This window comes from Neopelma chrysocephalum, unplaced genomic scaffold (genome assembly GCF_003984885.1).
Source record: "Neopelma chrysocephalum unplaced genomic scaffold, ASM398488v2 Primary Assembly neopelma1_299, whole genome shotgun sequence".
NCBI lineage: Eukaryota > Metazoa > Chordata > Aves > Passeriformes > Pipridae > Neopelma > Neopelma chrysocephalum.
The window spans coordinates 2,092,776-2,107,787 of record NW_020897961.1 but is presented as its reverse complement, the minus strand read 5'-3'; the positions used below and the strand labels follow the sequence as shown (position 1 = coordinate 2,107,787).

General features: G+C 51.1%; 1 protein-coding gene across 5 annotated transcripts in view; it reads left to right on the top strand.

Moving 5' to 3' along the window:
• Window positions 1-15,012, top strand: part of LOC113978185 (S-adenosyl-L-methionine-dependent tRNA 4-demethylwyosine synthase-like) — a 100,770-nt gene that overhangs the window by 81,655 nt on the left and 4,103 nt on the right. For 3 of the 5 annotated variants that reach the window (XR_003537506.1, XM_027704919.1, XM_027704920.1), the window contains exon 15: window positions 7,867-8,034. Coding sequence is in view for 4 of the 5 variants with exons in the window: in XM_027704919.1 (XP_027560720.1) it covers window positions 7,867-8,034 (168 nt within the window). In the remaining variant the exon portion in view is untranslated. Of the gene's footprint in view, window positions 1-7,866; window positions 8,035-9,695; window positions 10,985-15,012 lie in introns of those variants that run through there. The other 2 variants (XM_027704921.1, XM_027704922.1) reach the window with 2 other exon arrangements.

Sequence of the window (15,012 nt, the reverse complement as noted above, 5' to 3'; positions counted from 1 at the left end):
CCCCAGGAGAGAGGAGAGAGAGAACAAGAGCACAGCTAATTCCTCCTCAGCTCCAGCAGCAGGAAGGAGTTGTCAGGGCTCAGGACAGGAAGGAGGCTCCATTTTTTTTCCATGTAATTGAGGTTGTAAATAGAGCTGTGCTGCCCTGGGATCTGGGTTTGGAAAAGAAGAAAGGCAGGTTGATTCCCTGGAAGTGTGGATGTGCTGTTGTGAGCAGCAGTGCTGGAGCTCCTGTTCACACAGGGCAGGGTCAGGTTGGATCTCAGGAAAAGGTTCTTCCCCCAGAGGCTGGTTGGGCACTGCCCAGGCTCCCCAGGGCAGTGGGCACAGCCCCAAGGCTGCCAGAGCTCAGGGAGGGTTTGGCTGATCCTCTGGGGCACAGGGGGTGACTCTTGGGGCTGGGCCTGTGCAGGGCTGAGGGTTGGACTCCATGATCCTTGGGGGTCCTTCCAACTTGGCATATTCTGGGATTCTGTGATCTTACCACAGCACTCAGTGCTGGCCCAACACTGGGGTCTAAATGACCTTTCTGAAAAATCATGGATTTCTCTGGTGGCTTCCCTGGCTTTGCTTGAGACAGATTGTGTTTAAATTGACCCAAAGCTAGATGAAAGGTCTTGCTCACAGATTTTTATCTGGGATGTTTTTGTGGGAGAACAAGAGGGTTTTAAACAAATTTAACAACCAAGTGTATTGTTCCAGGAGGTGACACTTGATGCTCTGCAGAGGGAAGTAGCTCACACCAAATCCAGCATCATCCCATATTGGCCTTTTGTGTTTTCTGTGACTTCATCATCACAGTTTTTCCCTTTTCATGGCCAGGAGTGAGGGACCTGTTTCACAGTGACTGAGAGTGGCTGATGATCAGTGAGGTTTGTTGCTGTGGGGTATGAGGGTCCAAAAACTACCAACATCCCTGGAAGTGTCCAAGGCCAGGTTGGACGGGGCTTGGAGCACCCTGGGCTAGTGGAAGGTGTCCCTGCCCATGGCAGGAGGTGGGACAAGGTGGGCTTTAAGTTCCCTTCCAACCCAAATCATTCCATGATTCTGTGATTGTATCATGGGACATAAAGTCAGGGGTTCAATTCTAACCCAAGTGAAGACAGGAAGGGTTGAGTGTGTTCCAGTCTAGTCTCAAGGTTACTGCTGGGATTCCCTTTCCTGCAAAAACTCAGACAAAAACTCCTGCCAGTGTGTCCCCGGCCTCTGGTCCAGCCCTGGCAGTTGTGGTGCTCACACAGCATTTGTCACCTGGGAATTGATATTGTCACTTGATATTTTTGATTAAAAGTGATTTCTTGTGTTCCTTTGAGAATGAAGCTTATCTGGCACGTGGACAGGGCTCAGCATTTTGTGACAGGTTAAAAAGGCAACAACTGGGTCGTGCTCAAAGCAAATAAACAAACAATTAGTACGAGACACTGCAAAGCATCTGCCAGAAAATGGGGCTGATCCCAGTGGGATTTCCTGGTTAAATACTGGAGATAAATGACGTCCATTTAAGATGAACTGAGCTAATCCAGTGTTGCTCCAAAGAGGCTCGTGGGGTGGAGGGGATGGAGATTTAGATTCTTGCAGGGCTTAATACTTGTTCTCATTTCCATGAGTGTCTGAACTCTGTGGGACCCTGTTCTCTTCCTTAAGCCAATGGTAAAGGGAGAATCAGTCCTGGGGTTATTAAATATGCATCCAATGTATTTATTGCCTTAGTCTGTTCTAATGCCAGCATGTCTCTGGCACAGTTGATGGTTATATTTAAGGTCTAGAACGTGCAACTCGTCGTCTTGAATGTTCCAAAAGCCAGAGGTTTGTGTTACCATCCAGCATTTTTGTGTCCAGGGAAAGGAACGGAGCTGGGGAAGGGGCTGGAGCAGCAGGAGCACCTGAGGGAGCTGGGGGGGCTCAGCCTGGAGAAAAGGAGGCTCAGGGGGGACCTTCTGGCTCTGCAACTCCCTGACAGGAGGGGGGAGCCAGGGGGGGTCGGGCTCTGCTCCCAGGGAACAAGGGACAGGAGGAGAGGGAACGGCCTCAAGCTGTGCCAGGGGAGGGTCAGGTTGGACATCAGGAGGAATTTCTCCATGGAAAGGGTGGTCAGGCACTGGAAGGGGCTGCCCAGGGAGGTGGTGGAGTCCCAATCCCTGAAGGTGCTCAAAAAACATGTGGATGTGGCACTTGGGGACGTGGCCAGAGGTGACCTTGGCAGTGCTGGGGAGATGCTTGGACTTGGTCTTACGGGTCCATTCCAACCTTCCTGACCCTGTGATTCTGGGACAGTAATTGGTCAATGTTGGGCTATTTTTGTGCATGGAAATCATCCATGGTTTGGGTTTATTTATAGCAGAAACAGGAGATTTAGCTTCACCTCCCTTCATCTAAATTCCAACTGGGATTCAGCAGGACTCAGTGGCTTTTTTGACAGGTGGGGGCAGTCCCCTCTTGCTGCTGCAATTAAAAACTCATTAAGGCACAGCTCATTTTCCTCATTACTTTAAGCACTTAAATAATCTTTAGTGTTTAATATGACAAGACTGAGCAGATTGGGACTGATACTTCCCTCTGCTCCTTCCTTCCGCTCATTTCCTTGGTCATTTGAATCTTGCAGCAAAGCCTCAGGAGCTTTGCAGCCCCAGAGCAGCATCCTCAGCTGGGCCAGACACCACCCCCAGCTTGGTGTGGAGGTGCTGCAGGGAAATCATCAGGGACAAGCGTTTCCAAGTGGCTGCAAACTGATTTCACAAAGCCTTGAGAAGATTCTGTGCTGGGACTGTCACCTCTGCTCTGCCCAAAGTGCTGCCCTCAGGCACTGTGGGACAAACAGCCCTTGGAGCGAGAGCAGCCAGGCTTGTGTTGTCCTCCTGAAATGAAAAGGGATGGGGAGAAGCTGGAAGGCTCAGCTCAGGGGGGAAGGCACAAAGTCATGTTTCCATGAGCTGCACGATGAAGCTTCACTTCCCAGAGAAGCTGTGGCTGCCCCATCCCTGGAAGTGTCCAAGGCCAGGTTGGAGCAACCTGGGCTAGTGGAAGGTGTCCCTGCCCAGGGCAGGGGGTGGAACTGGATGGTCTTTAAGGTCTCCCCCAACCCAAGCCATTCCATGATTTAGCAAGGACAGACCCTTCCCCAGGGACAACGTTCTGCTTCGGGCTCCAACGACAGCAACCAGATCACAAAATCATGGAATATCCTGAGCTAGGAGGGACCCACAAGGATCATGGAGTCCAACTCCTGGCCCTGCACAGACACCCCAGCAACCCCACCCTGTCCCTGAGAGCATTGTCCAAACCCTCCCGGAGCTCTGGCAGCCTTGGGGCTGTGCCCACTGCCCTGGGGAGCCTGGGCAGTGCCCAACCAGCCTCTGGGGGAAGAACCTTTTGCTGAGATCCAACCTGACCCTGCCCTGACACAGCTCCAGGCCATGTGTGTGGGGTGTCTGGAGAGCTGGGCTTGTGCAGCCCAACTCACCATCTCCACCCCTGCCTTTCACATTTCCCTGCCACCCAGAACTGGTGGCCTTTGTTAAATCAGCTGAAAAGTGATTATCAAACACAACCAACGAGTTGAATCCTCGCTGAACCACTGCAGGGCTGTGTCTGTCATTTGGAGGTGCTGATGCCCAGACCAGGAGCATTTTTATTGCAGGGAGTGCCATCTATCAACATGTCATTTCAGTCTTTTTATATTTGTCCTGGGTCAGGGCTGCCCCAGTTTTTAAACAGTGGCTCTGTCACTCAGCAGCTTGGCCAGCACTTTGTTCTGCTCTTCATTCACATGAGTCTCAATGAAATTTATAATTTGTGGGCTGGCAGTTCAGGGAATTGTTTTGTTCAGTAATTAAGTTGGGAAGTCTGGAGTTTGAGTTGAGAGACAAAGCCCTGTCATATTTAATTCCCCGGGAATCTTTCCTTCAGAGCCCCTATGGATTAAAATGCTGACTGTCCAGATCTCCATCCAGATCCTGGGGGGAGGGAATGTGCTCCTCATGCTTCTCCCCCTGGCACAAGGCTCTGGGCAATAGTTGTGCTCACTCAGCTCCATCACAGCCACGTGAAAATCAGCTCTGGGTCCCAGCACAGGAAGGACATGGAGCTGTTGGAGCAGGTCCAGAGGAGGCACCAGGATGGTCAGAGGGATGGAGCAGCTCTGCTGGGAGGGAAGGCTGGGAGAGCTGGGGGTGTTCACCTGGAAAAGAGAAGGCTCCAGAAGACCTGAGAGCCCCTTCCAGTGCCTAAAGGGGCTCCAGGAGAGCTGGAGAGGGACTGGGGACAAGGGCTGGAGGGACAGGCCGAGGGGGAACGGCTTCCCACTGCCAGAGGGCAGGGTTAGATGGGATATTAGAGAGAATTTTTCCCTGATATCCAACCTGAACCTCCCCTGGCACAATTGAGGCTGTTTCCTCTTGTCCTGTCCCTTGTTCCCTGGGAGAAGAGCCCAACACCCACCTCCCTACAACCTAAAGCAAAGAATTCCACAAGCAGTGTGTCCCCCCTACCTGGGATCCAAATGTTCTGTGGTGGTGCTCCAGCCCTCCCTTGTGTCACCACTTGGATTGTTGCCCTGTTGGATGTGCCCTGGGATGGTGTTGTGTCCTCCAGCAGGGCAGGGTGTCCCTGTCATGCCCAGGTGAGCCCAGGGAGATGCTTTTGGGAATAAAGTTCATTTGCCACGACCAAAGTTCCCTGTTCAGGTGGGGAGGCCCTGGCCCAGGTTGGGCAGAGAAGCTGTGGCTGCCCCATCCCTGGTAGTGTCCAAGGCCAGGTTGGAGCACCCTGGGCTAGTGGAAGGTGTCCCTGCCCATGGCAGGGGGTGGAACTGGATGGTCTTTAAGGCCCCTTCCAACCCAACCCCTCCCATGGTTCTGTGAACCCCAGGGAGTGCCCAGCAGGGTTTCTCTGGATTCATCCCGGCAGAACCAGGAGCTGCTTTTCAAAAGGCTGCTGCGTTAGAAGGTACTTGGCCAAAGCCCTGTGGATTAGGATGCTAAAACACCCTCATTAAGGAGGTAATTAAGAGGGGGGTTGATGATGCTGCTGCCTGGGGAGGTTGGTGTGAGAGCTGGGGGGAACAATGGAATCACTTCCTTCTCAACACTTGATGTCTCAATAACTGTCTTCATGTATTACCAGCAAATACAACGTGACTGCCCTAATCAACCCTTCCCCCTTTTTAAGTGGTATCAGCTCTGGTAATTAACTCCTGTTTTAAGGAGTTGGGGAGGTTGAAAGCCGCTGTGCTTTCCTTGGGTGTGCTGGAAGCTGATCCTCATTGATTTGTGCTGGGAATTAATGAGCCAGCCGAGCCCTCAGTTATTCCAGTGCATCCTTTGCTTGTAAATGATCTCTTTGGAGTTTACTAAGAGAGTGAGTCATGTTGTAGCTTCCTAAGAATTTTACCCCTCTGTCCTCATCCATTTTTCATGCTGCTCAAATCCATAAGCTGGGTAACAAATGCAGGGAAAATATTTCTGTGTCTCTCCAGCTGAACTTTGGGGATCCATAACCCCTCATTTGCGTGGCTGTGGCTGCTCTAAATAAGACTAACGAATATAGAACTAATATTTTTAAAGGCTTCTTTCAGAGCTGGGCTAAATAAAAACGAATGTACATCCCTTTTTAGCACCATCCCCCTGTTTCCAGGCTGGCTCTGAGTTGTGCTGCTTGGGCAGATTAATGGAGGGAGCCACTCATTAATTTATGGGTGAGAAAGTAATTGCTTCCCAAACTTGTACAGTTGCTAATTAGCAGCAGGCTGTTTCTTTTGTAGCCCTGTTTCAGCTCTGTGTGGTTCACCTTGCTCTTAATTGAAAGTGTTTGCAAAGGTGTGTTTGTTGCAGGCCATGAAATGTGCAGTTTAGCTCGGGTAAATCAGATTTGGGAGCAGGGTGTCAGTGGGGTGGACACAACACACGTGAACTTTGGGTCCAAATGCCATTTAAAAGAAGTGTTCACAGAGGGAAAAACCAGACACAATCAGCCATCAAATCGTGTTTTAAAGGCTGGGCTCGATGGGATTTTGTGACTGGAATAAAACAGCTCAGGCAAGGAGCAAAGGGGCTGAAAGCAGCCCAGAGCTGGGCTGTTGTGCAGGGGAAAAGCCCTTTTTCTTTGTGTTCCCCCTTTGGGTGGGTTTGGGGCCAACCCTGTGAGCAGGTGGGTTATTTCTCCTCTGGCTGGTGACAGATTAATTGCTGGGAAAATGACAGCAAAGGATTTGATTAGAAGAACTTTAAGTGGCTCAGGAGAGTATCTGTCAAATATTTTTAGGCAGACAGTTAAAAGATCCCATAAACTACCCCACTGTTTACACTCTGAGGGGGTGACACTGAGTGTGGCCACCCACTGCCTGTGAGCACCCAGTGACCTGCCCAGGTTTGATGGCAAATTGGAGTTTAAGAAACGTCCAGTATTGTACAGTGTTCTACTCAGGGAAGGGAAGGGAAGGGAAGGGAAGGGAAGGGAAGGGAAGGGAAGGGAAAGAAAAAGAAAGAAGGGAAGAGAGAAAAAAGGAAAGAAAGAGAGAAAGAGAGAGAAAGAAAAAAAAGAAAGAAAAAAGAAAGAGAGAGAGAAAGAGAGGAGAAAGAGAAAGAGAAAGAGAAAGAGAAAGAGAAAGAGAAAGAGAAAAGAGAGAGAGAGAGAAAGAACAAGAGAGAGAAAGAAAAGAAAGAAAGAAAGAGAGAGAAAGAGAAAGAAAGAAAGAGAGAAAGAAAGAGAAAAAGAGAGAGAAAGAGAGAAAGAAAGAAAAGAAAGAGAGAAAGAAAGAGAGAGAGAAAGAAAGAAAAGAAAGAAAGAAAAAAGAAAGAGAGAAAGAGAGGAGAAAGAGAGAAAGAAAGAAAGGAAAAGAAAGAAAGACATAAAAATACATCTCAACAAGCCACCAGCTGCTGAAGCAATTTTAGAGAATTTTCCTGACTTGATTAAAGAGGGAACAAGTGATTTGAGGTCATGGCTAAAACTAAATCAGTAATTCAGGAGGTTCAAGTGATCAGATCTCCAAATTAGGAGCAGCTGGTTCCAAAATGGGACAACTGGAGGTGGCACTCGGTGCTCTGGGCTGGGGGACAAGGTGGGGATGGGTCCAAGGTTGGACTCGATGGTCTTGGAGGGCTTTTCCAAAGGGTTCTGTGGTTGTGAGGCTGAAGGTGGTGGAGGGGGGTGGGAGAACTTGAGGGGTTCCATTCACTGACCAGGGGCTCGAGGCTGCTGCAGGGGCTTGGATCACTCTGGGGGTGGGAGTGGTGGGATGGGAGTGATGGGAGTGATGGGATGGGAGGGATGGGAGCACTGGGATGGGAGGGATGGGAGCACTGGGATGGGAGGGATGGGATGGGAGTGATGGGATGGGAGTGATGGGAGTGATGGGAGCACTGGGATGGGAGTGGTGGGATAGGAGTGATGGGATGGGAGTGATGAGTGATGGAAGCACTGGGAATGGGAATGATGGGAGCACTGGGAATGGGAGTGATGGGAGCAATGGGATGGGAGTGATGGGAGCACTGGGGTGTCACCCCTGTGACACAGGGGACAGTATCTCCAGGAGTGGCACAGTGACCTGTCACACTGGATGTCCATGAGACTTTATTCTAGAGATGTCGTGTGTCAAACCCAAGTGACCTTCTGGAATGTCCCTCGGTCACTCAGGACCATCCCCCCTTGGAATCCTCCTCAAGCTGCTTTCCAGGAGAAACACTACCCTGTGTTTTGCTGCCAGGGACACCTGGGCACACGGATGTGTCACTGAGGGAGAGATGGAGCTTTGCTGCCATCTCCAACTTTGTGACCTTGTGAAGGGGCGACAAACCCAGATATTCCAGCACCACCCGGAGCTCGGGAGGAGTTAACCTGACTCCTGATGGTTTCCATGTCTCTCCTCAGGGTGTGACCTACTGTGGAGAAAGCTCTGCCAGCAGCCTCACCATGGCCAACGTGCCCTGGCACGAGGAGGTGGTGGGGTTTGTGCAGGACCTGGCCGAGCTCCTGCCCGACTACGAGATTGCCTGCGAGCACGAGCACTCCAACTGCCTGCTGCTGGCCCACACCAAGGTGAGCATCCCTGGGCCAGGGGGGATTCCAGCCACTGCTGCTTCTCCTGGGAAGTGCTGCACGACTGCCTGGTTCTGATGTGTTTGTTCTCCGGAGTTTTCGTGGAATTGTTTAGGTTGGAAAAGCCCCCTTAGATCGTTGTGTCCAACCTGGTGCTGCCAAGGCCACCCCTGACCCACGTCCGCAAGGGCCACATCCACACAGCTCCTGAATCCCTCCAGGAGTGGGGACTCCACCACTGCCCTGGGAAGCTGTGCCAGGGCTGGACAGCCCTATCCATGAAGAAATTTTCCCCAATATCCAATCTGACCCTCCCCTGGCACAGCTTGAGGCCGTTCCCTCTCCTCCTGTCCCTTGTTCCCTGGGAGCAGAGCCCGACCCTTCCAGCTCCCCCCTCCTGTCAGGGAGTTGCAGAGCCAGAAGGTCCCCCCTGAGCCTCCTTTTCTCCAGGCTGAGCCCCCCCAGCTCCCTCAGCTGCTCCTGCTGCTCCAGCCCCTTCCCCAGCTCTATTACATTTCTGGGATGGATACTTCCATCTGGATGGCTTTTGGGAAGGAAACTCAGTGCTGGATCTCCTGGCCTTTGTCTCACTCCCTTTGCATTTTGAGGAAGGCAGGAACAAATCCAGTGTGGGCTCTGCCTTGGCTCTGTGTTTGCATTGGGGTGTCCAGTGGCGGGGACAGTGTTCTGAGGGAGCATCCTGGAGCACCCTGGGATAGTGGGACAAGGATGCCCAGAGAAGCTGTGGCTGCCCCATCCCTGGAAGTGTCCAAGGCCAGGTTGGACGGGGCTTGGAGCAACCTGGGCTAGTGGAAGGTGTCCCTGCCCATGGCAGGGGGTGGAATGGGATGAGTTTTAATGTCCCTCCCAACCCACACTATCCTGGAATTCCATGTGCTCCTTCCAACCTGACCTTGAACATTTCCAGGGATGGGGCAGCCACAGCTTCTCTGGGCACCCTGTGCCAGGGCCTCTCCATCCTCTTGGTACAAAACTCTTCTTATATCCAATGTAAATTGACCCTCCTTAAAGCCTCTGCCCCTTGTCCTGTCAGAACAGGCCCTGCTAAAAACTTGTCCCCTCTCTCTTGCAGCCCCCCCTCACAAGTAGGGAAGGGAAATGAAATGAAATAAGAGTGAAATGCCAAAAGAATAATAATTCTTTTTAAAGTATGCAGGAGATGAAAAAACATCAAGTGCTGTTTTGTTTTCTGACCTTCAGAAAAGATTAATAGAAAGGCAATAACAATATATAATAATGTGTGAGCTGGGCAGCTGATGGAATCGTAGAATCCTGGAATGCTTTGAGTTGGAGGAGGCCTTAAAGGCCATCTCATTCCAGCCCCTGCCATGGGCAGGGACACCTTCCACTAGCCCAGGTTGCTCCAACCTGGCCTTGGACACTTCCAGGGATGGGGCAGCCACAGCTTCTCTGGGCAACCTGTGCCAGGCCCTCCCCACCCTCACAGGGAACAATTCCTTCTCAATATCCATCTATCCCTACTCCCTTTTGCTCAAACCACATTTGATAATTGTCAGAATCTCCTTGTTGAAAACCCCTGCACAGTTCCTAAACTGTCCTTATTTTTATGGGAGCAGAGAAGACCAGGATACCTGGCACTAACTCTGTTTTAAGCCCCCTAAAATTTGCTTTATTTACAGCCTCACTTCTGGTTGTTGCCACTGGCAACTGTGCCTGAGAAATCCAAATATTCTTTTCCATTCTAAGGTCCAGGGGAAGGAAAACAAGCAGATTGCACCGACCCTATTGATGCATAATTTAAGTAACACCATTAGTAACAAGAATGAATTGATACCTGCCCAGGAGGAATTCAGCAGCTGCTTTGCCTTCCAGAGCCATTAGCAGAGGGTGTCTTTGGGAAACAATCTGTCCCCAGTACTAAAATAACTAATAAAAAATAGATTTATTTCGATTAGGTTTTAATTTTTGCATTTCAGGCTCTAGTGGAGAATAAAATTTGTCAGTGTCTATTATTGTCAGCAAAACCTGTGCCCTGGGAATGATCAGGCTGGAGCGAGGAATGGCAAAATCAAAGGGCTCTTTAAAAAATTAAGGAGTTGCAGGAAGGCTGTAATAAAAATCATTAAGAAATGGGACTTATTATTTCCCTGTGTTCGGAATTTGGGGGTGTTCAAACAATGCTCATCATCATTTGAACATCAATATGGAATGACAGCCTGCAGGAAAAGAGTCTGGGAATGTCAGAAATAATTCATCCTGCCTTGATTGATGGAAAGTCATTGATTGGCACCTGCTTGTGTGATGAATGATAGTTTAGGACTTAAGCTCTGGAGTCTCCTAGGGCCAGGGATTTAGGGGGAAAAAAGGGATTTAAGGGAGAGGAAACTGCAGTTTGTAGGGCTGGTGTTATTTTCTTCTTCCTGGAGCGAAGAGGTGACCCCGGGGTTGGAGCTGGGGAATATTTGGGGGGTTCTTCAGTGTCTTCAAAATCTCCTATTGAGCTTCCAAGTCTCTTCCCACATACACATCCCTTGTTTTTCCCTGCTTCCTGGTGTCTGAACATGTGTCTGGGGGGGCAGGAGAGGAGCTTGAGGAAGGGAGCTTGAGGACTCAGGGAGGCTCAAGGATTGAAATGTGTCCCACTTAATCCTGGAGAGCTTTGAATCTGCCTCTGCTGGACTATCCCAGGAGAGCTTTGGATCTGCCTCTGCTGGACTATCCCAGGAGAGCTCTGGATCTGCCTCTGCTGGACTATCCCAGGAGAGCTTAAAAGGTCTTATAAACTGAAGCCTTACAGCAAAATGTTCCTTTTCCAGTTGCCCTTCACAGAGCCCTAAAAATGAACACAGCGAACACCTGTGACCTGAAAATCCATTAGTTACTGGGATTTCCATGGTTTTGGAGCCATCAGTTTCTTAGGATCATGGAATAGTTTGGGTTGGAAGGGACCTTAAAGCTCATCTCATCCCACCCCCTGCCATGGGCAGGGACACTTCCATAGCCCAGTTTGCTCCAAGCCCCATCCAACCTGGCCTTGGTGGCTTCCAGGGATGAGTTGTGTCCTTCTGAAGGATGAGTGCAGCCCTCCTTGGCTTGGTCTGGGCTCCCATGGATGTAGGATCTCCCCTTCCCTGCCTTTTCTGCCTCTTCCTCCCAGCTTTCCAGTGGTTCCCATCTCGCTGAGAGGTTCCCTGTGTGTTTGGGCTCCATCCTCTCGGGTTCTTTAGCAACAGTGCTGAATTCCTGAGGAATTCCATTTGCTTTCTAGTAAATCCCATAAACACCATGGTCCCAAAAACGTGATTTATGGCAGCACTTTGGAACTAACGGGCTGAAATATCGACACCTTTCTAATTAACACTGAATTCAAGTGACCTTTTCCAGAGAGGGACCTCAGGCTGCTGCTTTTCCAGGCTTGGAACAATCAATGTATCCTCAGGATGACCAGAACAAGTGCCTAAGAAAGGGGGAATGTGCTGTGACTTCCTTGCAGGGAAGGTTTTTATGGATGAAATTTAACCCCTTGGGCGTTTCTAGGCTAAAACCTTCTGCCCCACCAGGTTGAATTTGCTTTACCTGTGTATTCCACCCTCTCCCAAAGTGCTTCCTGACAATTCTCTCCTGGTTTGTTCATTTAAATCTCTCCCTTGCTGGAGCAGGTGGGTTTTTTTCCACTTCCCTGTTGCTTTCCAGACACAAATTCCTTGTCAGTGCTGCTCCCTCTGCTCCTCAGCCAGGCCGGCATTCCATAATTCCCAGGTGCCTGGGATTCCATAATTCTCTGGTAGAACACCGTGATTCCATGTCTGAGCATCCCTGCCTCTTCCCTGTGGTGCCAGGGTTGATTTCCATGGCAATTAACCATGCAGAGCACTGGGAATATTCCTGGAATCCCAGTGCTTTGCTCTCTCTGGAGCTCTCAGTTAACTGCCTTCAGCCTTTTCTGCCTTTATAAACCTGATATGTCTGACTGGGAATCATGGAACTGGAAAGGTTGGAAAATCCCAGCCCCATCCACCGTGTTCACCACAAAATCCTGTCCCAAAGTGCCACATCCACATGTTTTGGGAACACCTCCAGGGATGGGGACTCCACCACTGCCCTGGGCAGCCCCTTCCAGTGCCTGACCAGCCTTTCCATGAAGGAATTTTCCCCTGATATCCAACCTGAACCTCCCCTGACACAACTTGAGGCCATTTCCTCTTGTCCTGTCTCTTGTTCCCTGGGAGAAGAGACCAACATCCATCTCCCTACAACCTAAAGCAAAGAATTCCAGAAGCAGAGTGTCCCTGCCCGGGATCCAAATGTTCCCTGGTGGTGCTCCAGCCCTCCCTTGTGTCACCCCTTGGATTGTTGCCCTGTTGGATGTGCCCTGGGATGGTGTTGTGTCCTCCAGCAGGGCAGGGTGTCCCTGTCATGCCCAGGTGATCCCAGGGAGATGCTTTTGGGAATAAAGTTCATTTGCCACGATCAAAGTTCCCTGTTCAGATGGGGAGGCCCTGGCCCAGGTTGGGCAGAGAAGCTGTGGCTACCCCATCCCTGGGAGTGTCCAAGGCCAGGTTGGAGCACCCTGGGACAGTGGAAGATGTCCCTACCCATGGCAGGGGGTGGGATGAGATGAGCTTTAATATCCCTTCCCAACCCATTCCATGAGTCCATGGCCCTGCAGTGCTGGGGGTGTGCCAAGGCTGCTGTCAGGGGTGACTTGATCTGAAATGAGTTGGGGGACATAGGATCCTGTCCAAAGGTGCTCAGCACTCTCCATCAACCACAGAATCCTCCCAGAAAAGTGGGAATTGGCCTTTTCCTTGGCAGTGTTGTCCCTGTGAGGGCTGTGGAGGCTCCATGGGTGTCCTGGCTGTGCTTGGAGAGGCTGCAGAGGAGGTGAAGATGTTCCATGCTGAGCTTTTTGTCTATATTTAGGGAGGGAGAGGAAGCACTTAACTCCCAGCTGCACTCACAGGGGGGAGAACAGAGACAGAGAGTCCATCACATCCCGTTTCCTTCCTGCCTTGCAAATTATTTGGAGAGTGGGACATGTCCTTGTGATCCTGGATCCGGAGGCAGCATCACAGGGCAAGGGGAAAACCAGCCTTGGGGAGCTGCTTGGAGTGAGGCCACAACACTCCCAGGGGATGGGGCAGATCCCAGGTGGGGCCAAGCAGCCAAACAACCCCCCCAGGGCAGGTGTGAGCAGGGAATGTTGTGTTTCCTGCAGGTTTTCTGCCTTTCCTGTGTCCCCTTCCAGCAGGAAGGTGGCTCTGCTGGGCTTGATATTTTAGTTATTAACAGGAGATCTCTGTTGTGCTGCAGTAATCCTGGTTTGATCCATTGGAATTAAAACTGTCTGGATGCAGCCCTGGCTTAATTGGCAGAGGAGCTGCTCCACTCAGTGAAGGGGGGGGATTAAACCCAAATAAATCTGCAATAATGAAGCTTTTCTTTACAATAACTCCCAGGGGCACAGGCTCAGATCAGGTCAGTTTGGGGTTGTTACATTCTTTTGGGAAACACGATATTTATGTGGATAAATTAGTCTGAGCAGGGCCATGTGGTGTTCAGAAAGCTCCAAACTTTTCCTTTGTCATTATTAGTTGCAACCTCAGGCTTGAGGGGGAAGAAATTAAGATTAAACTGGTTTTTAAGTTGCAGGTGCAGGAGGAGAAGGTAATAATGGCCTTAAGGGGAAGGAGGGCAGGGTTAGGTGGGGTATTGGGAAGGAATTCTTCCCTGGGAAGGTGGGGAGGCCCTGGAATGGATTTCCCAGAGAAGCTGTGGCTGCCCCATCCCTGGGAGTGTCCAAGGCCAGGTTGGAGCAACTTGGGCTAGTGGAAGGCCATTATTGCCTTCTCATCCCTGCATCTGGTACCTAAAAACCAGCTTAATCCTAATTTCTTCCTCCTCAAGCCTGAGGTTGCAACTAATCATGACAAAGGAAAAGTCTGTGGCTTTTTGAACAGCACATGACCCTGCTCAGATTCCAATTTCTCCACAATATTTCTCCTCATTTTGCTGAGTGACTCCAGCTCTGACACTGCCACTGTCAGACAGAGGGAGCCTTAAATAATTGTGAGCCTTAATTAGGTGAGAAACTGTGGGTAATGATTCCGTGAATTGTTTGTTTGTCTTGGAGAGCTTGGCAGTGGCAGGTGCTGAGAATGCCCTGATTTATGAGCTGTTTAATCACTCCCCGTGCGTGAGGGTGGAAAAGCTCCTTTGTTTATCCTCAGATCGGAATGGAGGAGTTCGGGACTCGGGATCGGTTTTCCAGGTGCCTCTTTGATGCTGTGCCTGCAGAAGTGGCCGATGGTGGGCACAGGGATCAGGAGCTGCAGTGGGATCTGATTCCCATATCCCACGTTCCACATGGCATCACCTCTGCTCAGGCACCTCCTGCCCCAGGTCCCTGCAGTCCTGGGTTGCTCCAACTTGGCCTTGGACACTTCCAGGGATGGGGCAACCTGTGCCAGGGCCTCCCCACCCTCACAGGGAAGAATTCCTTCCCAATATCCCATCTATCCCTGCCCTCTGGCAGTGGGAAGCCATTCCCCTTGTCCTGGCCCTCCATCCCTTGTCTCCAGTCCCTCTCCAGCTCTCCTGGAGCCCCTTTAGGCCCTGGAAGGGGCTTTCAGGTCTCCCTGGAGCTCTCTCTGCTCCAGGTGAACCCCCCCAGCTCTCCCAGCCTGGCTCCAGGGCAAAGGGGCTCCAGCCCTGGGAGCACCTCTGTGGCCTCCTCTGGACTCTCTCCAGCAGCTCCATGTCCTTGTGCTGTTGTTCCCAGGGCTGGAGGCAGCTCTGCAGGGGGGTCTCACCTGAGGGGGCAGAGGGGCAGAATCCCCCCCTGCCCTCTGCCCACACTGGGGGATCAGCCCAGGGCACAGGGCTGGGTTGTGCCCATGGCAGGGGGTGGAACTGGATGATCTTTCAGGTCCCTTCCAGCCCAGGCCATTCCATGACTCCATGCTGAGCTTCTCATCCACCAACACCCCCAAGCCC